Below are 24,548 nucleotides of genomic sequence, written 5' to 3'. Positions count from 1 at the left end.
ATCACCACGATCGAGATCCAATAAACCATTTTCATTGGGTGTATGACCATAGAAGGTTTTATTCATGTAAACAGAACAACAATTATTCTCTAACTTACATGAATAACCGTATTGCAATAAACATGATCCAATCATATTCATGCTCAACGCAAACACTAAATAACATTTATTTTAGGTTTAACACTAATCCCGAAAGTATAGGGACTGTGTGATGATGATCATATCAATCTTGGAACCATTTCCAATACACATCGTCACTTCACCCTTAACTAGTCTCTGTTCATTCTGCAACTCCCGTTTCGAGTTACTATTCTTAGCAACTGAACGAGTATCAAATACTGAGGGTTGCTATAAACACTAGTAAAGTACACATCAATAACATGTATATCAAATATACCTATGTTCACTTTGCCATCCTTCTTATCCGCCAATTACTTGGGGTAGTTCCGCTTCCAGTGACCAGTCCCTTTGCAGTAGAAGCACTCAGTTTCAGGCTTAGGTCCAGACTTGGGTTTTTCACTTGAGCAGCAACTTGCTTGCCGTTCTTCTTCAAGTTCCCCTTTCTTCCCTTTGTCCCTTTACTTGAAACTAGTGGTTTTGTTTACCATCAACACTTGATGCTTTTCTTGATTTCTATCTTCGTCGATTTCAGCATCACGGAGAGCTTGGGAATCGTTTCCGTTATCCCTTGCATATTATAGTTCATCACGAAGTTCTACTAACTTAGTGATGGTGACTAGAGAATTCTGTCAATCACTATTTTATCTGGAAGATTAACTCCCACTTGATTCAAGCGATTGTAGTACCCTAGACAATCTGAGCACATGCTCACTGCTTGAGCTATTCTCCTCCATCTTTTAGCTATAGAACTTGTTGGGGACTTCATATCTCTCAACTCGGGTATTTTCTTGAAATATTAACTTCAACTCCTGGAACATCTCATATGGTCCATGACATTCAAAACATCTTTGAAGTCCCGATTTTAAGCCGTTTAAGCATGGTGCACTAAACTATCAAGTAGTCATCATATTAAGCTAGCCAAACGTTCATAACATCTGCATCTGCTCCTGCAATAGGTTTGTCACCTAGCGGTGCATCAAGGACATAATTCTTCTGTGCAGCAATGAGGATAATCCTCAGATCACGGATCCAATCCGCGTCATTGCTACTAACATTTTTCAACTTAGTTTTCTCTAGGAACATATAAAAATTAAATGGGGAGCAACATCGCGAGCTATTGATCTACAACATAGATATACTAATACTACCAGGACTAAGTTCATGATAAATTAAAGTTCAATTAATCATATTACTTAAGAACTCCCACTTAGATAGACATCCCTCTAATCCTCTAAGTGATCACGTGATCCATATCAACTAAACCATGTCCGATCATCACGTGAGATGGAGTAGTTTCAATGGTGAACATCTCTATGTTGATCATATCTACTATATGATTCACGCTCGACCTTTCGGTCTCAGTGTTCCGAGGCCATATCTGTTATATGCTAGGCTCGTCAAGTTTAACCTGAGTATTCCGCGTGTGCAACTATTTTGCACCCATTGTATTTAAACGTAGAGCCTATCACACCCGATCATCACGTGGTGTCTCAGCACAAAGAACTTTCGCAACGGTGCATACTCAGGGAGAACACTTGTACCTTGATAATTAGTGAGAGATCATCTTATAAAGCTACCATCGAACTAAGCAAAATAAGATGCATAAAAGATAAACATCACATGCAATTAAAATATGTGACGTGATATGGCCATCATCATCTTGTGCCTTTGATCTCCATCTCCAAAGCATCCTCATGATTTCCATTGTCACCGGCATGACACCATGATCTCCATCATCTTGATTTATATCAATGTGTCGTCACATGGTCGTCTCGCCAACTATTGCTATGGCACAGCGATAAAGTAAAGCAATTATTTGGCACTTGCATCTTATGCAATAAAGAGACAACCATAAGGCTTCTGCCAGTTGCCGATAACTTCAACAAAATATGATCATCTTATACAACAACTTATATCTCATCACGTCTTGACCATATCACATCACAACATGCCCTGCAAAAACAAGTTAGATGTCCTCTACTTTGTTGTTGCAAGTTTTACGTGGCTGCTACAGGCTGAGCAAGAACCATTCTTACCTACGCATCGAAAACCACAACGATAGTTTGTCAAGTTAGTGCTGTTTTAACCTTCTCAAGGACCGGGCGTAGCCACACTCGGTTCAACTAAAGTTGGAGAAACTGACACCCGCTAGTCACCTGTGTGCATAGCACGGCAGTAAACCAGTCTCGCGTAAGCGTACGCGTAATGTCGATCCGGACTGCTTCATCCAACAATACCGCCGAACCAAAGTGTGACATGCTGGTAAGCAGTATGACTTATATCGCCCACAACTCACTTGTATACTACTCGTGCATATGACATCTACGCATAAAACCTGGCTCTGATACCACTGTTGGGAACGTAGTAATTTCAAAAATTTCCTACGCACACGCAAGATCATGGTGATGCATAGCAACGAGAGGGGAGAGTGTGTCCACGTACCCTCGTGGACCGAAAGCGGAAGCATTAGCACAACGCGGTTGATGTAGTCGTACGTCTTCACGATTCGACCGATCAAGTACCAAACGCACGGCACCTCCGAGTTCTGCACACGTTCAACTCGATGACGTCCCTCGAACTCCAATCCAGCCGAGTGTTGAGGGAGAGTTTCGTCAGCACGACGGCGTGGTGACAATGATGATGTTCTACCGATGCAGGGCTTCGCCTAAGCACCACTACGATATAATCGAGGTGGATTATGGTGGAGGGGGGCACCACACACGGCTAAGAGATCAAGAGATCAATTGTTGTGTCTATGGGGTGCCCCCTGGCCACGTATATAAAGGAGTGGAGAAGGGGAGGGGCCGGCCCTCACTATGGCGCGCCCTAGGGGAGTCCTACTCCCACCGGGAGTAGAATTCCCCCTTTCCTAGTAGAACTAGGATCCCTTCCAAGTAGTAGGAGTAAGAGAGAAGGAAAGGGAAGGGAAAAGGAGAAGGAAGGAAGGAGGCGCCCCCCCTCCCTAGTCCAATTCGGACCAGCCCATGGGGAGGGGTGCGGCCACCCTTTGAGGCCTTTCGGTCCTTTCCCGTATGGCCCATTAAGGCCCAATACGAATTCCCGTAACTCCCCGGTACTCCCGAAAATACCCGAGTCACTCGGAACCTTTTCGATGTCCGAATATAGTCGTCCAATATATCAATCTTTACGTCTCGACCATTTCGAGACTCCTCGTCATGTCTCCGATCTCATCCGGGACTCCGAACTCCTTCGGTACATCAAAACAAATAAACTCATAATATAACTGTCATCGAACTTTAAGCGTGCGGACCCTACGGGTTCGAGAACTATGTAGACATGACCGAGACACGTCTCCGGTCAATAACCAATAGCGGAACCTGGATGCTCATATTGGTTCCCACATATTCTATGAAGATCTTTATCGGTCAGACCGCATAACAACATACGTTGTTCCCTTTGTCATCAGTATGTTACTTGCCCGAGATTCGATCGTTGGTATCTCAATACCTAGTTCAATCTCGTTACCGGCAAGTCTCTTTACTCATTCCGTAATACATCATCCTGCAACTAACTCACTAGTTGCAATGCTTGCAAGGCTTAAGTGATGTGCATTACTGAGAGGGCCCAGAGATACCTCTCTGACAATCGGAGTGACAAATCCTAATCTCGAAATATGACAACCCAACAAGTACCTTCGGAGACACCTGTAGAGCACCTTTATAATCACCCAGTCATGTTGCGACGTTTGGTAGCACACAAAGTGTTCCTCCAGTAAACGGGAGTTGCATAATCTCATAGTCATAGGAACATGTATAAGTCATGAAGAAAGCAATAGCAACAAACTAAACGATCAAGTGCTATGCTAACGGAATGGCTCAAGTCAATCACATCATTCTCCTAATGATGTGATCCCGTTAATCAAATGACCACTCATGTCTATGGTTAGGAAACATAACCATCTTTGATCAACGAGCTAGTCAAGTAGAGGCATACTAGTGACACTTTGTTTGTCTATGTATTCACACATGTATTATGTTTCCGGTTAATACAATTCTAGCATGAATAATAAACATTTATCATGATATAAGGAAATAAATAATAACTTTATTATTGCCTCTAGGGCATATTTTCTTCATCACTTAGATTATTTTGAGAGTCTTAATAGCATGGTAATTTGCTTTAAATCCTAATACGCTAGGTATTCAAGAATAAAAAAATTCTCTTATGAGTGTGTTGAATATTATGAGAAGTTTGATACTTGATAATTGTTTTTGAGATATAAATATGGTGATATTAAAGTCATGCTAGTTGAGTAGTTGTGAATTTGAGAAATACTTGTGTTGAAGCTTGTGATTCCCGTAGCATGCACGTATGGTGAACCGTTATGTGATGAAGTCGGAGCATGATTTATTTTTTGATTGCCTTCCTTATGAGTGGCGGTCGGGGACGAGCGGTGGTCTTTTCCTACCAATCTATCCCCCTAGGAGCATGCGCGTAATACTTTGCTTTGATAACTTGTAGATTTTTGCAATAAGTATATGAGTTCTTTATGACTAATGTTGAGTCCATGGATTATACGCACTCTCACCCTTCCACCTTTGCTAGCCTCTCTAATACCGCGCACCTTTCGCCGGTATCATACACCCACCATATACCTTCCTCAAAACAGCCACCATACCTACCTATTATGGCATTTCCATAGCCATTCCGAGATATATTGCCATGCAACTTTCCACCGTTTCGTTTATTATGACACACTCCATCATTGTCATATTGCTTAGCATGATCATGTAGTTGACATCGTATTTGTGGCAAAGCCACCATTCATAATTCTTTCATACATGTCACTCATGAGTCATTGCATATCCCGGTATATCACCAGAGGCATTCATATAGAGTCATATCTTGTTCTAACTATCGAGTTGTAATTGTTGAGTTGTAAGAAAAATAAAAGTGTGATGATCATCATTATTAGAGCATTATCCCAGTGAGGAAAGGATGATGGAGACTATGATTCCCCCACAAGTCGGGATGAGACTCCGGACGAAAAATAAATTAAAAAAAAAGAGAGAAAGAAAAGAGGCCATAAAAAAGGCCCAAATAAAAAAAAGAAAAAAATGAGAGAAAAAGAGAGAAGGGACAATGTTTCTATCCTTTACCACACTTGTGCTTCAAAGTAGCACCATGATCTTCATAGTAGAGAGTCTCTCATGTTATCACTTTCATATACTGGTGGGAATCTTTCATTATAGAACTTGGCTTGTATATTCCAATGATGGGCTTCCTCAAAATGCCCTAGGTCTTCATGAGCAAGCAAGTTGGATGCACACCCACTTAGTTTCTTTTTTGAGCTTTCATATACTTATAGCTCTAGTGCATCCGTTGCATGGCAATTCCTACTCACTCACATTTATATCTATTGATGGGCATCTCCATAACCCGTTGATACGCCTAGTTGATGTGAGACTATCTTCTCCATTTTTGTCTTCTCCACAACCACCACTCTATTTCACCTATAGTGCTATATCCATGGCTCACGCTCATGTATTGCGTGAAGATTGAAAAAGTTTTGAGAATGTCAAAAGTATGAAACAATTGCTTGGCTTGTCATCGGGGTTGTGCATGATTTAAATATTTTGTGTGGTGAAGATAGAGTATAGCCAGACTATATGTTTTGTAGGGATAACTTTCTTTAGCCATGTTATTTTGAGAAGACATAATTGCTTTGTTAGTATGCTTGAAGTATTATTATTTTATGTCAATATGAACTTTTGTCTTGAATCTTTCGGATCTGAATTCATATCACAATTAAGAAGAATTACATTAAAATTATGCCGAGTAGCACTCCGCATTAAAAAATTCTGTTTTTATCATTTACCTACTCGAGGACAAGCAGGAATTAAGCTTGGGGATGCTTGATACGTCTCCAACGTATCTATAATTTTTGATTGCTCCATGTTATATTATCTACTATTTTGGACATTATTGGGCTTTATTATCCACTTTTATATTATTTTTCGGACTAACCTATTAACCGGAGGCCCAGCCCAGAATTGTTGTTTTTTGCCTGTTTTAGGGTTTCGAAGAAAAGGAATATCAAACGGAGTCCAAACGGAATGAAACCTTCGGGAACGTGATTTTCTCAACGAACAAGACCCGGGAGACTTGGACCCTACGTCAAGAAAGGAAACAGGAGGCCACGAGGTAGGGGGCGCGCCCACCCCCACCAGGCACGCCCTCCACCCTCGTGAGCCCCCTGTTGCTCCACCGACGTACTCCTTCCTCCTATATATATCCACATACCCCCAAACGATCAGAGACGGAGCCAAAACCCTAATTCCACCGCCGTAACTTTCTGTATCCACGAGATCCCATCTTGGGGCCTGTTCCGGAGCTCCGCCGGAGGGGACATCGATCACGGAGGGCTTCTACATCAACACCATAGCCTCTCTGATGAAGTGTGAGTAGTTTACCTCAGACCTTCGGGTCCATAGTTTGTAGCTAGATGGCTTCTTCTCTCTTTTTGGATCTCAATACAATGTTCTCCCCCTCTCTTGTGGAGAACTATTCAATGTAATCTTCTTTTTACGGTGTGTTTGTTGAGACTGATGAATTGTGGGATTATGATCAAGTCTATCTATGAATAATATTTGAATCTTCTCTGAATTCTTTTATGTATGATTGGTTATCTTTGCAAGTCTCTTCGAATTATCAGTTTGGTTTGGCCTACTAGATTGATCTTTCTTGCAATGGGAGAAGTGCTTAGCTTTGGGTTCAATCTTGCGGTGTCCTTTCCCAGTGACAGTAGGGGCATCAAGGCACGTATTGTATTGTTGCCATCGAGGATAACAAGATGGGTTTTTCTTCATATTGCATGAGTCTATCCCTCTACATCATGTCATCTTGCTTAAGGCGTTACTCTGTTTTTAACTTAATACTCTAGATGCATGCCGGATAGCGGTCGATGAGTGGAGTAATAGTAGTAGATGCAGGCAGGAGTCGGTCTACGTGTCTCGGATGTGATGCCTATATACATGATCATACATAGATATTCTCATAACTATGCTCAATTCTGTCAATTGCTCAACAGTAATTTGTTCACCCACCGTAGAATACTTATGCTCTTGTAAGTGGCCTTATAGGGATTGACAACCCCTATTTGCATTGGTTGCGAGGATTTATTTGTTTTGTGCAGGTACGAGGGACTCACGCGTAGCCTCCTACTGGATTGATACCTTGGTTCTCAAAAACTGAGGGAAATACTTACGCTACTTTGCTGCATCATCCCTTCCTCTTCGGGGAAAACCAACGCAGTGCTCAAGAGGTAGCAAGAAGGATTTCTGGCGCCGTTGCGGGGAGGTCTACGCAAAAGTCAACATACCAAGTACCCAAAGGTATTATCTTATCATATCTATCAGATCTCACTCTCGTAAGTGGCCTTATAGGGATTGACAACCCCTATTTGCATTGGTTGCGAGGATTTATTTGTTTTGTGCAGGTACGAGGGACTCGCGCGTAGCCTCCTACTGGATTGATACCTTGGTTCTTAAAAACTGAGGGAAATACTTACGCTACTTTGCTGCATCATCCCTTCCTCTTCGAGGAAAACGAACGCAGTGCTCAAGAGGTAGCATGGGGTCGGGCAAAATGCGTGTCTAAGACGAACATGTAACTCAATCAAGCTAGTTGCAAGTTTAGAGTTAACATGCAATAACCCTCTTGACGAAAATACACTTCTGACCGGTGGTTCCAATCACGTTGAAGACATGCAGTTGCGAGGCACATGCAACTCTTATGGTTGCGTTTTTTATGGTATATATACATGCAAATGTCACCGACAAAAACTTCCGCCCCATCCTACAGACTTGCGGTTAAGTTAAACATGCAATTGCAACCAAGGATGACACTTGCAGTTGTCTAGTACGAGACATGCAACTGCCCTTCGAACAAAAAAATTAACCTAAGTTTGCAACAGTGTTGAAAATAGGCAGTTGTGGGGCAAAGGTGACACTTGCAGTTGCATGTTGATGATGAACATGCAAGTGACATTGGCAAAAAATACGAATTTAAAAAACCATAAATTTGAAACGAATATATGAAAAAGGAAAATAGAAGAAGAAAACAAAAAAATGACTATGGACGTAGCTGCAGCGGGAAGAAGAGTCATTTAGTGCATCTACAGTCGGTCTCCTCAAATTTGGCTTCTTCAAGGTCCACAGACACACCCGGTCATTGTCGGGGCGTGTCTGTTTAAAGCCCTTATTTGTGCATCCATGCAGCCATGTGCCCCACTTTGTCCCTAAATTGTCCGATCACATGCATGCACATGATTGATGGGGATGGAGATAGGAAGAAAAGAGAATGAATAAAGAAAGAGAAAATATGGTTTTGGGTGGTCCTATGTCGTGGACTGATTGGACAGTCACCGTGCGCGTCCGCGAGTCCTAATATCCTCCCCATATATTGGTGATATAAAGGTTTGTGGACAATCAAAACATACAGGGATAAAGTGAGGGTTCGATTAGGTCTCTTTCCTATTCGAACAATGACCGGGCTGTCTGTCTGAAGGTATAGGGAGGATATGAGGAGCTGCAGATGATCTTACGGGACTGAAGAACTCCAATTCACTCGAAGGAAAAGAGAAGAGTGAGAAGAGAAAACGTTGTATGGCTAGTGTACAAAGTCAAACTCCCCCTTCCTTCCCCATCGCTCTTTCTTCACTGACAGCAGCGCCCATGCATCGTCCTGGAGTGGGAGGTGCACAGGGCTTCCATGTACAGAGCAGTTGAAGGTCCTGTCTTGCCTTCGGGGCGACTAACGTGATGTCGCGTTGGAGCTCTGTTCCGGCGCTCTCGAGCAGCGTCGGCGGCCCGGCTGCTCGAGTAGTGTCGACGGCCCGATTACTCCTTCTTGCTGGCCTCCATGGTGGATGGAGGAACGTGGTCCGGTGGTAGCTTCGTCAATAAGCTCGTAGGTTACCAGGATCTGGCGTTTGTGTTTTCTCCCTTTTTTTTTGCTTTCTTCTAGCCACCATGGGAGAGGAGGAGGAGAGATGGAAGGGGAGGAAGCAAGTTGCCGACGACCTGATGATTTTGCTCCTCCTTGGAGCTTAATCACAATAGTGGTGTGTGTGCGTCAGCAACATGGCGTGAGCAGGAGCACTCTTCCCTTTGGGGAGATCTTAGCTCTTGTGCTCGGCTGCCGGTTTCCGACGATCCGCTGTTGTATCTGCTGGTCGAATGACGACCGTTTGAAGCGCCGACATTCTTCGTAGCCGCCTTCGTATCTGTTGGTCAAAGGGGAGGCGGTTTGGGCGCAGTCCGATGTCCACTTATCTTGTGTCCGATTTACAGCCGATTGTGAACTGGTGGCCAACCCATTATAGTACCAAGTGGTTCCATCCCCGGCGATGATGTGCTCGGGTAGGTGCTACAGCTTTTTGCAAGGACAAGATCAAAAGTTTTGCACGAATATTTCAGCCTTTTGATGTGTGGTTGACAATTTACATGTAACATATTATTAAATTCTTATCTACTTCCTCCGTTTCGCAATACATGACTTCCATTTGTCAAAATATAGATATATCTAGACATGTTTTAGTATATAAGTATATTTATTTTTAAACAAATGAAAGTCAAGTATTTTGGAACGGAGGGAGTAGTAGATAAGAATTAGCAAATCTAAAAAAAGTTCAAATTTGAAGAAGTCTCCACAAGGTCGGTCGAACAAACATTACACACGCCCCGAAACTCCATGGTCAATTGGTTCTCGTAATAAAAAAAAAGGTAAATCAAGGAGACAAGAAAAGAAAAAAAAGGCACACTCGACAGTACGAAACAAACATTTAGCAGAGCACATAAGCACGCGCACAGTGAGTCAGTAGCTCAATTAGCAGACTGATTGGCCTCCGTCGCCTCAGTTGCAGGTCCAGGTTCGGTCTTGCTCGTCGCAGTCTGATCCGCGGCAGCGTTATCCTTGGCGTCAGCTTCCGGCTCGTGCTCGAGCGCGGCGAAGCCCTTGGCCGCCTGGACGATGGCCACCGGAAGGCCGAGGCACTTTCCGATGATCTCCTTCTTCATCTCTTCGAGTTCCTTGTAAAGCTTGTCTTCCTCCTCCTTGTCGCCCTTGTCTTTCTCGCCCTTGTCCTTCCTGTCCTTGTCTTTGGCCTCCTTGTACTCCCGGTGGAAGAGCTTCCACCCTTCTTCGCCCTCGAGCTTGGGAGGGTGAAACACGCCGCCGGTGCGCACCATCACCCTGGCGCCGTCCTCGCTGCGGCTGGTGACGAGCACGGCGCTCTTCCTGGCCTTGGGCAGGCCGTAGGCGAGCCGCTCGTACCACTCGCCGTCCTTGGGTGGCTGCAGCGTCAGGTTGCTGTACCAGTCGCTGTACGCCCTCATGTCGTCGAACACGATAAGGTACCCCGTCTTGTACAGCGTCACGTAGAGGATGAAGAGCAGCACGCCGATCCTGGACTTGATCTTGTCCTCGTCGGTGGCTGCCTTGACGACCACGTCGGCCTTGTCGACGATGTCCTCCACCTTGGCGGTGTCGAGGCCGAGGTTGTCGAGCATCCGGTAGAGGAGGTTGAACCTGTCCTCGTGGTCCGGCGGGCCCACGCAAACCCAGAGCCGGAGAGGGAAGGCGTCCTTGATCCTGTCGTGGACGAACACCTTCTGCGCCAGCGCCGTCTTGCCGCTGCCGTGGATCCCGGCGATGCCCGCCGTCCTGAACAGCACCTGATCCTCCTCCTCCCCCTCCTTGCCGACGAGGGCGTCGACCACATCGTTGGCTTCCTTGTCCCAGCCGTATATCCGGCTCTCATCCACGTAGCTCGTTGTCCACTGATAGTACTCCGTCACGGCCTCCTCTCCTGCATCCTGATCAGGGGAAGGAGAAGGAGGAGGAACATCGCCGAGAATGGCGATGGTCTGCTCCAGCAAGGGGTCGACGGACAGCTGCGAGGGTCGAGACTTGAAAGGGTTGCAGTCGCTCACCGACGGCATCGTCATCTTCTTGCTCTTGGCCTTGTCAGACTCAGACTGCTGCTGCTTGGACCGTGCCTTGCATTGCTGCAGGGCATCGCCGATACTGCGCAGCAGCTCGGGCAGCTTCTCCTTCTTCCCCACCTCCGGTGGCTCCGAGATGATCTTCTCCTTGTTTGCCTTGAGGATGCGGAAGATGTGGTCCAGCTCCGCCCTGTGAGGCAGCTCACTGTCCACTTCGTCCTCGAACGCCTGGAGCAGCTTCTCCATTACAGCCTTCAGATCATTGCCGCTTTGCTGCGCCATGATTATCTCTCTCACTGTATCTACCTTGGCCTCGAATAGGGAGCTTACGCCATTAGCACGCAGATCGAGCCTTTATATAGCTGAGTGTTGAGATGCTTACTCCTTCCGTGAGCAAACCAAGATGCTACACATGATTATCATCTCCAGACTTCAGGATTGGAGAAGCTACCGATTTGCAAACTTTGGAATTTTCGTCGAATAATTTCTTTTTTAAAGGTGTAGGAATCATCAGTGCGCTGCAGTGACACCCAAGCAATGAATCGTTGCTGCTTTGTGGCGCCATTGTGTCCATCGTTTTATAGCTGAATGTTAAGATGCTTTGCTGAATGAGGATTATATTCTCCAGGCAATGAGAAGCCACATATTTGCAAACTCTGAAATTTATAACATTGCAGATGTATGTACTAAGAATCAATGGCACCAGAGTAACGAAGCGAATTCCAGAAATAATTAACTCGGTTCCTTCTACAGAAAATAGTGAAATTTACACTCCGTGTTTCAGTGAGATCTACATCCAGGATATGTGTTTCCATATGACAAAAAATGGCCGTGTTCCACTATCTTTCGGTATAAACTATAAAGAGCATCCACTCAGAATACAATCTATCTGATGAATCGAACTTTTTCTATGTTTCCTCCATCCATTCTTCTTTGTTACCAGTTAACTAGTGCACAAGTAAATCTCTGCTATATGCTGTGCAATGCTGGAGATGAAGTTCGCATAGAGAGCTGAAGGCAACACCGGAGCAGATATGATAGGTCAGCCCAAGTCAAGCTGGATATGGGATGAAAAACTGACAGTCTGCGCAAGCAATCGCTAATGTCTCGAGCAAGTACTTCACCAGCAATGATGTAGGGAATCAGCAGGAGGTCTCGGGATCTGGTGCTACTGTTCTTGTGATGGTGAAATGGTCAACGACCCGCACCGACCTGACGGGGTCTGGAGATGAGGCTGACCTCCATTTGCTAGGGTATCTCCGGTGGTGGCTGAGCTGATGAGGCCCTCTTTCCTCTGCCTCCCACTTGGGATCCAATTTCCAATCCTTTGGGACCTGTTCACCAGATTCAACGTGTTTATAATGGAGCCTACATGCATTTTGTTTTCTACATCTGAAAACCTGTATCCACCTTATATTGAAAATGATAGGAGTACCATTCAATGCAATGCTGATCTGAAAAGATGTGAATGTGAGCATGTTGAATATTTTGATGTTACCTTGTCAACTGCAAGTGTAAATATTTCTAGATCACCATCCTTCTTAATATGGAACCTTGTGAAAGATTTGTAGTTTGCGATGCGCAAAGACGAGAAGGCTTCATCAAAGTGTATGTGGAACCAGTTGATGCATATGTATAGGTAACTACCAAATATGAGGGAAACAACTGGAGTTGAGAAAATCCAGAAATAGATAAATACAGAAGTATAGTACATGATCAGAACACTCCGAGAAAGCGACATCATGCCGTTCTTGCAAATGTTGATCCTTGTAACAGCCATGACCTGTAAAAATATTTATATATTAAATTTTGTCTGATAAAGTAAATCTACATAAAGTGGACAGAAGAGGAAATTTTGATTTTGTGAGGTCAGATGATAATTCATAGGTACTCCTTCCATCCCACAATATAAGAGCGTTTTTGACACTAGTGTCAAAAACACTCTTATATTATGGGACGGAGTACTTCATACACAAAAGTCGAAAAATGAATTGATATACAAGTACAAATCCATTTGTTCAAAACTGCAATGCATCTATACTGGAATAGTAAAAAATGTTTCCAGAAAGAGTCTTATCACCTCTGGGACGTCAAAGGCTGACATAAGGTATTTTATACATGCTGGATATAGTCCAAGCGTCCATTGTTCCAATCGAGTACGAAGACCAGTTGGATCTGGGAAATGCTCACTTTCCATTGACCGATACCAATCATATAGAGGGTGATAACCTATGACAGAAAACGGATTTGTCAAAAAAATGTCTTTCTTGAATGAAGAAGCAGGAAATAAGCTAAATCTCTGATGTCAGAAGAAACAACAGGAGACTAGGCACATAAGCTTAGCTAGAACTTTTCTGGAGTGGAACTTAAGCAAAAGTTGGTGATAATTTAGAAAGAACATGCCATCAGAGTTTCATCAAATAAACCCCTAGGACATGTCATCGTAGACATGGTGGCACAGATTATGTTTCTCCAACTGAACTTATCAATTTCGTCTAGCCACTTCAATTTGATTGATGCCCTGAGCGATATAATGTTCAACTTTTACGATCTTATCCAGTTTGAAACCATAAAATGAATATACCCTACGTACAAATGATTGAATAAGGTACTTTTACACTTCAAAAGGGATATAACAGCAAGAATATAAAGTATTATCTGAACCTATGATAAGAATTTAATAGTAGCAGTGTAGTTGGGAGTACAATATGCGATGGCATACCTGACGTTGCCAGTAAATGATTCCGTATGCATATTTCAATGCCCAACTCCATGAGCAACATTAAAACTAGAGCTGCAGTCAGATGGGCCAAAACATGCAGGCTACCGATAATAGCTCTTTTTTTCCTTGTGAGTTTGGATGGTACAAATGAATATGATGCCATCAACAAGGTTAGACTTCCTACTGAGGAGACATAAGAGTGTTCAAAAATAAAAAGCAAAGCACTCCATATTGTACTTGAGAAGCTTTGCAGACGCCCAGACCATGTTTCCTCATTTAAGATGTGAACAAGATTACACTGGAAAAGATGGAAATGTGAACAAGAGTCAGGATTAGATCAAAGATTATAAGCCTGCTATAGTCGCAGAATATGAACTCTTATCGATTGTATCGTCTTGGAGCGACGTTTTGAATCAATAAAAACTCCCTTTGTCAGGAAGATTTGCGAGGAATATAGGTGCTTAGTGTCACCAAACTGAATAGCATATGTAATATTGCTCGGTAACTCAGTATGACCTTCCAAGTAATAAGTCGGGGGTTGAAAGGTTGGCATTTTTCAGAAGTGGAACTTTCTAGTGGCATATGTCGAATTTTCAAATAGTAAGACATCCAAGGTATAGTACTTCACTTAGTCCTTGCTCGGTCAAACCTATTCTGGAGAGGTTTGGAGGGGATTGAGGGGGATTTTGACTTGTAGAGGATTTAATCCTCCACAATCCACTCCAATCCCTTCCAACCAAACAATCCCTTAGGAAAATGAAGATATGCAAGGAAGAAAACTACACCTTATGGAATAAGTATAACTGACCTGTGGGAACATGGAGAATACCAGTATGAAGTAAATAAAACCACCAATTATGTCGAACTGCCAATTCTTCTTGCGGAATTTTAATATATTGCCCAGTGCAATCTGCAAGTGTAGTTAATAAGATCTTCTTGCACAATAACAGACATGCTTGTTAAGCTGATCAATAGGCTAAATATGGTAGAGATTCCATTAACTTTTGAAACTACATACCCCACTAGATTCCTCATAAGAGGGATAAGCAGCCTTGCACTCGTAGGTAGTACCAGAGAACCTTTCAAAGTTTTTGAAAACATGTGTTGGGTGCAGAAAGGCACCACCACATCCATTGACAAGTAAGTGTTCAACAAAAGTTGGTTTATCTGATGGTGTTGCAGAATGCCTCATAAAATGATGCAAATCCCCAGCCATACGAAGTTTGCACCTTCCATTCAGGTAGTCCTGAATCAAATGTGAGACATTCTTGCCTGTAGTCTCCTTCCAATACCAATCGAGGAGCCAGTTTGGCTCGTGTGTAACAATGATCACAGAGTCGTTCTCTCCAACCTGCATAACTTTAGAAATGTAGCGGATCAATTAAATCTGGAAATGAAAATTTATCTCCAATTCCCAATATATTCAAATGTTAAGGAAACATTTAACACAGAATGATCAATGAATCACTCATCAGGAACCAACCAAATAAAATGATAACAAAGAAATCAACATGGAAACTTTTCCACCTATACTGGAGAAGGGGTTATATCTACAAAAGAAGATATTTGTCAGCATATATTGCTTTCGGTGTTCACTAGACATCTTAGTATTAGTCAGCTACATGGTAGAAGTAATTAAACAACTGTGTGTTGAAAAACAGGAAACAGAAGTAATGGAAAAATCCAGTTCAAAACAGAAGGATAAACAGGGGACGGAATAATGCACCTTATTCCGACAAAGTTCTGCAAAGAACTTGAATTGGTATACATCAATGTCACCATGAAGAGCTAGATCAAGACCAAATATCCACCAACCTTTCGGAAGCTGCAATGCAAAGTAACTCTTCCTCTGAGGCAGAAACCATCCACCTAACCAGCTTTTGTGACATATATATCTCATGAAGGTGTTAAGCCCATCGAACCAATCTGTTATAGAAGGCAAGGAAACAAACAAAGGAAAACCTTAAGAAAAATCATGAATTTTCTTCCTTACATACTTGACATCGAGTCCATAGAAAGGAGGTAAAATGAGACGTATTTTGACAAACAAAGTTTAATATAAATGGACAGAACAAACCGTGGTTCCCGGGAATTATGAAACATTGGGGTCCATCATATTTTTTCATCTTTGATACTCCCGGAGGAACCTCAGGCTTATCCACAGCTATATGTTCAGCCTTATACCAACGCGGAGGTTGCATAGCATACTCAAAAGGACCAAAGAAGCGTCTCTCATATGTAAAGGACGAAGGGTTTGGATACCTACATATTTGAAATGATAGAACATAAATAAATGGAGATATATCTGTCTAATTTATTGAGTGAACCACTAGGGATGGACAATAAAGTCACAGCTAATGTGCAAATGATAACCAAATATACATACATGGCATAAAAGTATATAACATATGGAATTTTTACAAGAGAAGAAATTATACTCAACGGCAAAAACTCATAATTTACTAGAGGAAACCAAAAATATATATTAACACTTCATTCCAAAAATTATTAAAGAAACTCAACCAAGCGGTTAACAGCCTAGATAGATTGTCCGGCGTACAACTAGAACATTGGTGGCTATATAAGTTTTATAGAATTACTTCTTTTTAGGAGAGTTCCATAGTATTATGATACAATCAATTGTGTGACCGTACTGGTTAAATACAGTCAAGAGCTAGATGATTTGCACATATGGAGAGAGATAAATTTACTGAAGAAAAGAGTCAAAACTGATTAACATGGTGCAATCTTACGCAAGATCTCCGCCAATAACAAGCAAATTTCCACGTGGAAGAGTATGCATAGAACCACCAATTACAGTCTGAATGGATGGCTGAGCCAGCAGCCGGGCAACTGTATATGATGAATTTCCACCATCACCAGTGTCTGCGACAAAGTCAAACCAAAGGTCTTCTCTTTCATTAAAATAGTCATAGAGCACATCGTCATTCCGAGTTTCATCTGTAGTACTTTTCATTGCAGCCTACAGTAAAATATAGAAAAGGATGAAGAAAAATAGTGCACTAATCATGTACATAGAGGCAGACAAAAGCTTGACTTTAAAGTGTTATGATTACATACATGATGTCATCATAGACATGATGTGACATCCTAGTATCTTACCTTAAAAGCATAAATAGTAATACACATGCTAAGAAGGTGCATCTTCTCTTCTAGAAGCTCATCTCCTAATAACCCCTTGGTTAAGCGTGCATGGCTAGGAGCAATGTGGGAAAGGGTGATCGACCGGGATGTTTTCCCGGGTGCGCACGAGTGAGGACAACGTGTGCATCAAGATTAAAAAATTTAAAAGGATGGGCGCAATATTTTTAGGTGAAAGCAACTACAGCGATGATCTAACATAGAAATTTAGATCAACTTAGGTCCATGGTGGAAATTTTATATTGAATGGTAGTTAATTCCTCGCCAAACACCACTTACCTGCATCATGCGCATGTCAAATCGCCCAACAAAAAGAGTTACAGAGACCATAAGATCAAACGCCGTCTTGAATAAATCAGCCGATGTCCTACATAATGAAGTTGAAGAAGTCAGGCATTTTCTTCCGTTGCTCTCATCTGGAACCTAAATTGCTGGAGCTTAGAGGGCTCTACCCTGAGTACCAAGGTACCATATCCAAGAAATCTGGTTTCATATGTTTTCTGAGCTTCTCTTCTTCTGATACTGGTGACAAGTGAGTAAGAGCCCATCTGAAGTATTTGCAGTGGATAATAAGAAATACTCAGACAGAGTATTGAAGAGAGAGATAAATTTTGGAATAAAACATGCACTGCGTAAAACAATAAGCACACACCCAGTTGATCTCTCCACAACAAAGTTGGCAATATAAAGGCCAACGAATGTAGCCCACAGTGAGTACAGAGGAGATATTTCATCTGATGGGCCAGCACAGGATCCACTGCAAACTAACTGGAGAATAACATGATCAAAGAAGTGGAGCATGGATGTTGCCAAACAAAAATATGAGAGCAAAGAGTAGACGAATCAAAGAGATGCAAGTGTTACCTCCCCATATATAACCCACTTTGACAGAAGAGGATAGTCACTTGCGGATCCAACAGGTGCAAACCAAGATGAACATATCTGATCTTTTAGTTCATTCATAAAGAGAAAATTTGATATCCATGTGGTTCCATTTTCGTTTTTAAGAAAAGCAAGCAAACTTGGATCAGAACTCTTGTCAAAAGATTCGCTTTTGGGCACAGCAAGATTCCCGCAATGACTGTAGAATACACAGCACGCAATACTGATGACCTGGAAGAGATTCGAAATTAATCTTCCCAGGAGCAATTTGAAGAAAATAAAAATAAAAAAATATTTTTAGTAAACGTACAGTACAGTTTTGTACTATGGTCCATATTCCTGGTCTTGTGCCTGCCATGCGAGCAACCAGTCCAATGTACCAGAGACCAATAAATATGATGTGAAAGGCAGTGATGAAGAGGACAGAAGAGAAATATATAGTCAAAAAAAGTGAAAGGTTCATGCGCATATCAACGCCCATTGATTGGAAGCTAGGGAGATGATACAGGGATGCAAAGCAAATCCAAGCGACATACCTGCAATTATGCAATATATTTGATGATTCAGTTCTCCTAACAACTTAATTTGGTACATGCATAAAGATTCTATGGTGTAATAAGGACGACAAATATATTTGCAATTGAGTTCTAGGAAGTCTAAATATGAATGAATGCATACCATCGGTTGAAATTTGAGTAACTCGGCTGAATTGTTCTTCCAAGGAAGGGAGATGAAAAGAAGTAGAAGAAACCAATCAAGCAAACATACATGGACCACCATTTGATATTGCTGTCCAGTTTATGTATCAGAGTATGCATATTGTCGGACGAGATGAAAAAGAGGCACCCAATTATCACTGCCGTCATGATATGCCTCGAGTGTTCATGAGGATATGGCGTATGTGTCAGGATCGTCCGAACCCTCTCCATCTTGAGGGTTCCCAATAGTGGGCTACCACTCTGCTTGTCTGAACCCATCCAAGAAATGTTGCTTTAAGTACTATGGCTACTTTTCTCAGAGAAATGATATGCACAATGCACGACAAGTGTTCCTTCGAGTCTGCAAGCTTGAAGATAAATTGATGCTCTGCGTGCATTAGATGTTGTCAGAATTCAGCAAAACAAAAGGAGTTGATGCATGAATTTAGGAACGCCAAAGTACATGATTGCTCATCGTATGGTTGTAGTAGTTATGAAGAGAAACAGTACCACAGTGATGATGATAAATTCCTTTTTTTTTCCTCTTGAAATTCTGTGACCAAGACGGAAGTATCAAGTATGGGTGTTATAATTATACCAACAACTATTTACATCCAATCCCAGTACCACATATACTTCGTACTATGATATAAGCAAGAACTTAGCATGGCACAATGAGCGAGCCCAGATAGTTTGCCAGAGCAAGAAACCATGCCTGTAGTCAAGAACCAATACTAGTGGTCGATATTATGCCTTTGTGTAACTCGTTTAACAGCTAGATTAACAAGTAGTGGGTGAAACAATTCAGAGTCAATTCACAGTGGAAGGGAACAGATTATCCTGAAAGGTCGAAACGCGAAGGGCCGACATAATCCCATTCGCTGCATAAATAAACTGAGGAGGACTACTTGATGCAGATTCAGTCGGATTAAAGGATTCTTAAATTGTATGACAGCCTCTCCCTTTTTTTAAAAAGAAAAAAGAACGTTAGCAGCATGCTATTAATCAACACATTAAACTAGTAACCATGGCATTCGACAGGAAAGTGCAAGCACGCAGGCGGGTGTATCTCCCCTATTTCAACTAATCTGGCCGGCAGGGGTGCCGGGGACAGGTTGAGCACCAAAAGAGAAGCGAAGAGCGCCAATCTTTGGGCCGTCGCACCCATCAGCGACCGATAAATTTACCGGCGTGCCGCGCGTGTGCATGGGCATGGAGGAGGAGCGAGTGAAGCCGGAGCAAGATTGCGTGAAGGAGTAACGCAATGCAAGATGGAACGACGATGCGTTCGTGAGGAGCAGGCAATGGGATTGGCATCCGGGCATAGGACGGGGGGAGGAGAAAAAAGGGGGTGGAGGTGCACCTGGGTGACCGGCGGCGCGCGGGAATGGCCTTGCCGGTGGGCGGAAGGGGGGAGAGGCGGGTGGTGTGGTGTGGCAACTGCCTCCCTGATCCGGTGGAGGTGGACGGGAGTGAGGGGGGGAGTGCGTGCATTTGGTTCGCGTTGCGTTTGATTTGGGCAAGGGATGGACCAAGAAATGCCAAGAATATCCCGGAGGCGGCAGCCCAGATGCCGTCGTGCCTACAGGTTTCCTCCCATTTTCTATTTTCTCTCTCTGTCTCGTTGTTTTCTATGGCTTTGCAGCAGCGATCCAACCCAACACAAACATGTGTTTGTTCGTTTGTTGGCCTGCACATTGTCTAAATCATTTTTTTAGGGAGTATCCAATACAGAATGAAAATTCAAACACTAAACGCAAAAATATTTGTTTCCGTTTATGCACAGAACCTAACAAACATGCATCGCAACCTCCTAAAGGTTTAGCTTGGCATAAAAGAAAAGAAAAAAAATAAATAAAAGATAGTACTACGGTACGAATTTTTAGCATCTACAGCAGGACGCCCCAAACCCATCTTAAACGCTCGAGCGGGCAACCCGGTCACTGACCGGTCACGAAATTTCGACACAGACGGGCGCCTCAAACGGGCCTCGTTGACCAGCACTCCTCTGAAAGGATCGATATAATTGACTAGACGGGGGGTGAATAGGCAACTAACAATTTTTAGCTTTTTTATCAATTTAAACTTTGAATCAAAGTAGGTTGTCTAGATATGCAACTAGGTGAGCAACATATATCATGCAATAAGAACAAGTACACAGGCAAGCAAGGGATATAACACAAATAAGCTTGCACAAGTAAAGGCACGAGATAACCAAGAGTGGAGCCGGTGAAGACGAGGATGTGTTACCGAAGTTCCTTCCTTTTGAGGGGAAGTACGCCTTCGTTGGAGCGGTGTGGAGGCACAATGCTCTCCAAGAAGCCACTAGGGCCACCGTATTCTCCTCACGCCCTCACACAATGCGAGATGCCGTGATTCCACTATTGGTGCCCTTGGAGGCGGCGACCGGACCTTTACAAACAAGATTGGGGCTATCTCCACAACTTAATTGGAGGCTCCCAACGATACCACAAAGTTTCACCACAATGGAATATGGCTCTGTGGTGACCTCAACCGTCTAGGATGCTCAAACACCCAAGAGTAACAAGATCCGCAAGGGATGAGTGGGAGAATCAAATTTCTCTTAGTGGAAGTGTAGATCTAGGCCTTCTCAACCAATCCCTAGAGAATCAACAAGTTTGATTGGCTAGGGAGAGAGATCGGGCGAACATGGAGCTTGAAGCAATAATGAAGCTTGGGGATAAAAGAGAGTCAACTCGGAGAAGAAGACACCCCTTATATAGTGGAAGAACAAATCCAACCGTTATCCACCAACTCAGCATGCATAGCATGGTACTACCGCGCCGGGGACACGGTACTACCGCAAGGGCACACGGTACTACTGCAGGGCCCCGCGGTACTACCGCCCTAGCAGTAGAAACTAGAACAACCCAGATGCAATGAAGCAGAGGGCGGTAGAACCGCTGGCGTGGTACTACCGCTCCCCCTTGCGATACTACCGCAAGGTAGGGATGGTCCAGATTTTGGGAAGGCACGGACATATAAAAATACATCTGTGGCAACTTCCGCTGAGTTGGGACCTATGCAAAAATCCGACACGGTAGTACTGCAAGCCAGGAGCGGTACTACCACGCGGGGTGCGGATGTAAAAATTACATCCACTCCTACTGCCGCGCAAGCTGCTGAGCCTGGCCAGAGCGCACGGTATTACCACGCACCTAGCACGGTACTACCGCGTAGGGCGCGGATGTAAAAAATTACATCCGCCCATACTACCGCAAAAGCAGCAGCGCCTGGCCTGAGGCCACAGTACTACCGCTCCAAGGAAGCGGTACTACCGTGGGCACTTGCGGTACTACCGCGCCAGAGGCTGGTACTACCGCAAGGGCCTGCGGTACTACCGCTCCTAGGAGCTGTACTACCAAATGCCCCAGATCAGCAACCACGACATTTTGCATAGACAAGAAAAGACGGAGGATGCTCCAAAGTGCCAAAGAAAAGGTGGTGCAAAGAAGTAGATGTGTACGTGATGATTCCACCCAAGCCTTTTCAAAACAGACCCCCTCTTAATAGTGACTCAAATCCACCGAAAAGAAACGTAGATAAACGATGTCTTCAATAGTCTTCGAGGGGCACCAAGTCGTCTTGTGCCTAGTGATGAAAATGTCTGAAATACTCAATGCACACGATTAGTCCGCAAAAGTATCGTCATCAATCACCAAAACAACTAAGGGATAAATATGCCCTTACAATCTCTTTTTTTGGTGGATTGATGACAATACGGGATTTGCATAAAGTGAGATAACATAGAACATGAGCAAACCCCATACCTCTAAAATATAGACGGGCTCCCCTTAGATGTGTGCTATCTAGATGAGTGCTTTGGACTGCACAGCACACATACTAGGATCAACACTCCCCCTATATTTTATAGACAAGGCATATCTTGCAACAAAAAGGCTAACACTAAGCAAGATAGTACATACGAGCATAATGTAAATAGCACACGATAGCATAAGCTCAAAAAAATATGATAGAGTGCATATGTCTTACACCACATGATAGAAAGGTCTCACAAGCGCAAACCAGACCAAAGCAAACGAGGTCCAACGACAAAGCAAACGAAAACACGACTCACAACTCGCAAATCCTACACTCTTTGGTATCGAGACACCAAAAAGGCAGAGAGGACACCTACAACACAAGTGGTGGCTCAAGCGGAGTAATCACTCGCACGCTCCTCATTGTTGGGGAACGTGGCAGAATTTTAAAAAAAAAATTACGCATCACCAAGATCTATCTATGGAGTCATCTAGCAATGAGGGAGAGAAGAGTGCATCTACATACCCTTGTAGATCACGAGCGGAAGCGTTCAAGAGAATGATGTTGATGGAGTCGTACTCGTCGTGATCCAAATCACCGAAGATTCTAGCGCCGAACGGACGGCACCTCCGCGTTCAACACACGTACGGAGCGAGGACGTCTCCCGCGCCTTGATCCAGCAAGGAGGAGGGAGAGGTTGAGGAAGAGGGCTCCAACAGCAGCACGACGACGTGGTGGTGGTGAAGCTGCAGTACTCCGGCAGGGCTTCGCCAAGCTCTTACGGAGGAGGAGAGGTGTTGGGAAGGGGAGGGGCTGCGCCTTGGATGTTGTGTGCAACCCTCCCCTTGCCCCTCTATTTATAGGGGAAGGAGGAAGGGGGCCGGCCCCCTCTAGATGAGATCTAGATAGGGGTGGCGGCCAAGGGGAGCAGGCTTGCCCCCCAAGCAAGGGGGGCGCCCCCTTTAGGGTTTCCCCCCAACCCTAGGCGCATGGGCCCAAGGGGGGGATGCGGCCAGCCCATGTAGGGCTGGTTCCCCTTTCCTCTACAGCCCATTAGGCCCTCCGAGAGAGGTGGCCCCTCCCGGTGGACCTCCGGAACCCCTCCGGTAGCCCCGGTACAATACCGATATGCGCCCGAACCTTTCCGGTGACCGTATGACAACTTCCTACATATAAATCTTCACCTCCGGACCATTCCGGAACTCCTCGTGATGTCCGGGATCTCATCCAGGACTCCGAATAACATTCGGTAATCACATACAAGTCTTCCTAACAACCCTAGCGTCACCGAACCTTAAGTGTGTAGACCCTACGGGTTCGGGAGACATGCAGACATGACCGAGACGACTCTCCGGTCAATAACCAACAGCAGGATCTGGATACCCATGTTGGCTCCCACATGCTCCTCGATGATCTCATCAGATGAACCACGATGTCGAGGATTCAATCAATCCGTATACAATTCCCTTTGTCAATCGGTACGTTACTTGCCCGAGACTCGATCGTCGGTATCCCAATACCTTGTTCAGTCTCGTTACCGGCAAGTCACTTTACTCGTACCGTAATGCATGATCCCGTGATCAACCACTTGATCACATTGAGCTCATTATGATGATGCATTACCGAGTGGGCCCAGAGATACCTCTCCGTCATATAGAGTGATAAATCCCAGTCTCGATTCGTACCAACCCAACAGACACTTTCGGAGATACCTGTAATGTACCTTTATAGTCACCCAGTTACGTTGTGCCGTTTGGCACACCCAAGGCACTCCTACGGTATCCGGGAGTTGCACAATCTCATGGTCTAAGGAAATGATACTTGACATTCAGAAAAGCTACAGCAAACGAACTACACGATCTTTGAGCTATGCTTTAGGATTGGGTCTTGTCCATCACATCATTCTCCTAATGATGTGATCCCGTTATCAATGACATCCAATGTCCATAGTCAGGAAACCATGACTATCTTTTGATCAACGAGCTAGTCAACTAGAGGCTCACTAGGGACGTGTTGTGGTATATGTATTCACACATGTATTACTATTTCCGGATAACACAATTATAGCATGAACAATAGATAATTATCATGAACAAAGAAATATAATAATAACCATTTTATTATTGCCTCTAGGGCATATTTCCAACACTCGTCAGACTCGGCAGCTGGGACGGTCTCCTCCTTGTCCTCCTCAGAATCAGTCCACTCGTAGCC

The 24,548-nt window shown here is 43.9% G+C and overlaps 2 protein-coding genes across 3 annotated transcripts; both read right to left on the bottom strand.

Annotated features, from left to right (window-relative positions):
* Positions 1 to 9,813: 9,813 nt before the first annotated feature.
* On the bottom strand, positions 9,814 to 11,653 carry LOC125537509 (uncharacterized). Its single transcript, XM_087544016.1, has one exon. It carries the CDS (start codon positions 11,367 to 11,369, stop codon positions 9,966 to 9,968), a length of 1,404 nt encoding a protein of 467 aa, XP_087400142.1. The 5' UTR covers positions 11,370 to 11,653; the 3' UTR covers positions 9,814 to 9,965.
* A 147-nt stretch (positions 11,654 to 11,800) lies between these two features.
* LOC125537508 (uncharacterized) lies at positions 11,801 to 20,081 on the bottom strand. 2 transcript variants are annotated; one of them, XM_048700832.2, is made up of 16 exons: positions 19,915 to 20,081; positions 18,532 to 18,939; positions 18,164 to 18,389; positions 17,836 to 18,084; positions 17,624 to 17,739; positions 17,424 to 17,519; positions 17,251 to 17,338; positions 16,563 to 16,792; positions 15,887 to 16,071; positions 15,536 to 15,735; positions 14,828 to 15,160; positions 14,618 to 14,719; positions 13,810 to 14,107; positions 13,168 to 13,316; positions 12,586 to 12,870; positions 11,801 to 12,421 (listed from the first exon to the last, which is right to left on the bottom strand). In XM_048700832.2, exons 2-16 carry the CDS (start codon positions 18,828 to 18,830, stop codon positions 12,230 to 12,232), a joined length of 3,048 nt encoding a protein of 1,015 aa, XP_048556789.2. In that variant the 5' UTR covers positions 18,831 to 18,939; positions 19,915 to 20,081; the 3' UTR covers positions 11,801 to 12,229. The 2 variants fall into 2 exon arrangements, with proteins under 2 accessions (XP_048556789.2, XP_048556792.2); XM_048700835.2 differs by lacking the exon at positions 19,915 to 20,081 and adding an exon at positions 19,062 to 19,085.
* Between the last annotated feature and the right edge of the window lie 4,467 nt (positions 20,082 to 24,548).

This window comes from Triticum urartu, chromosome 2A (assembly GCF_056163025.1).
Source record: "Triticum urartu cultivar PI428250 chromosome 2A, HENAU_Tu73, whole genome shotgun sequence".
NCBI classification, from domain to species: Eukaryota; Viridiplantae; Streptophyta; class Magnoliopsida; order Poales; family Poaceae; genus Triticum; species Triticum urartu.
Note: the sequence above shows the minus strand (reverse complement) of the source record. Positions and strands in the feature narration are given on the sequence as shown.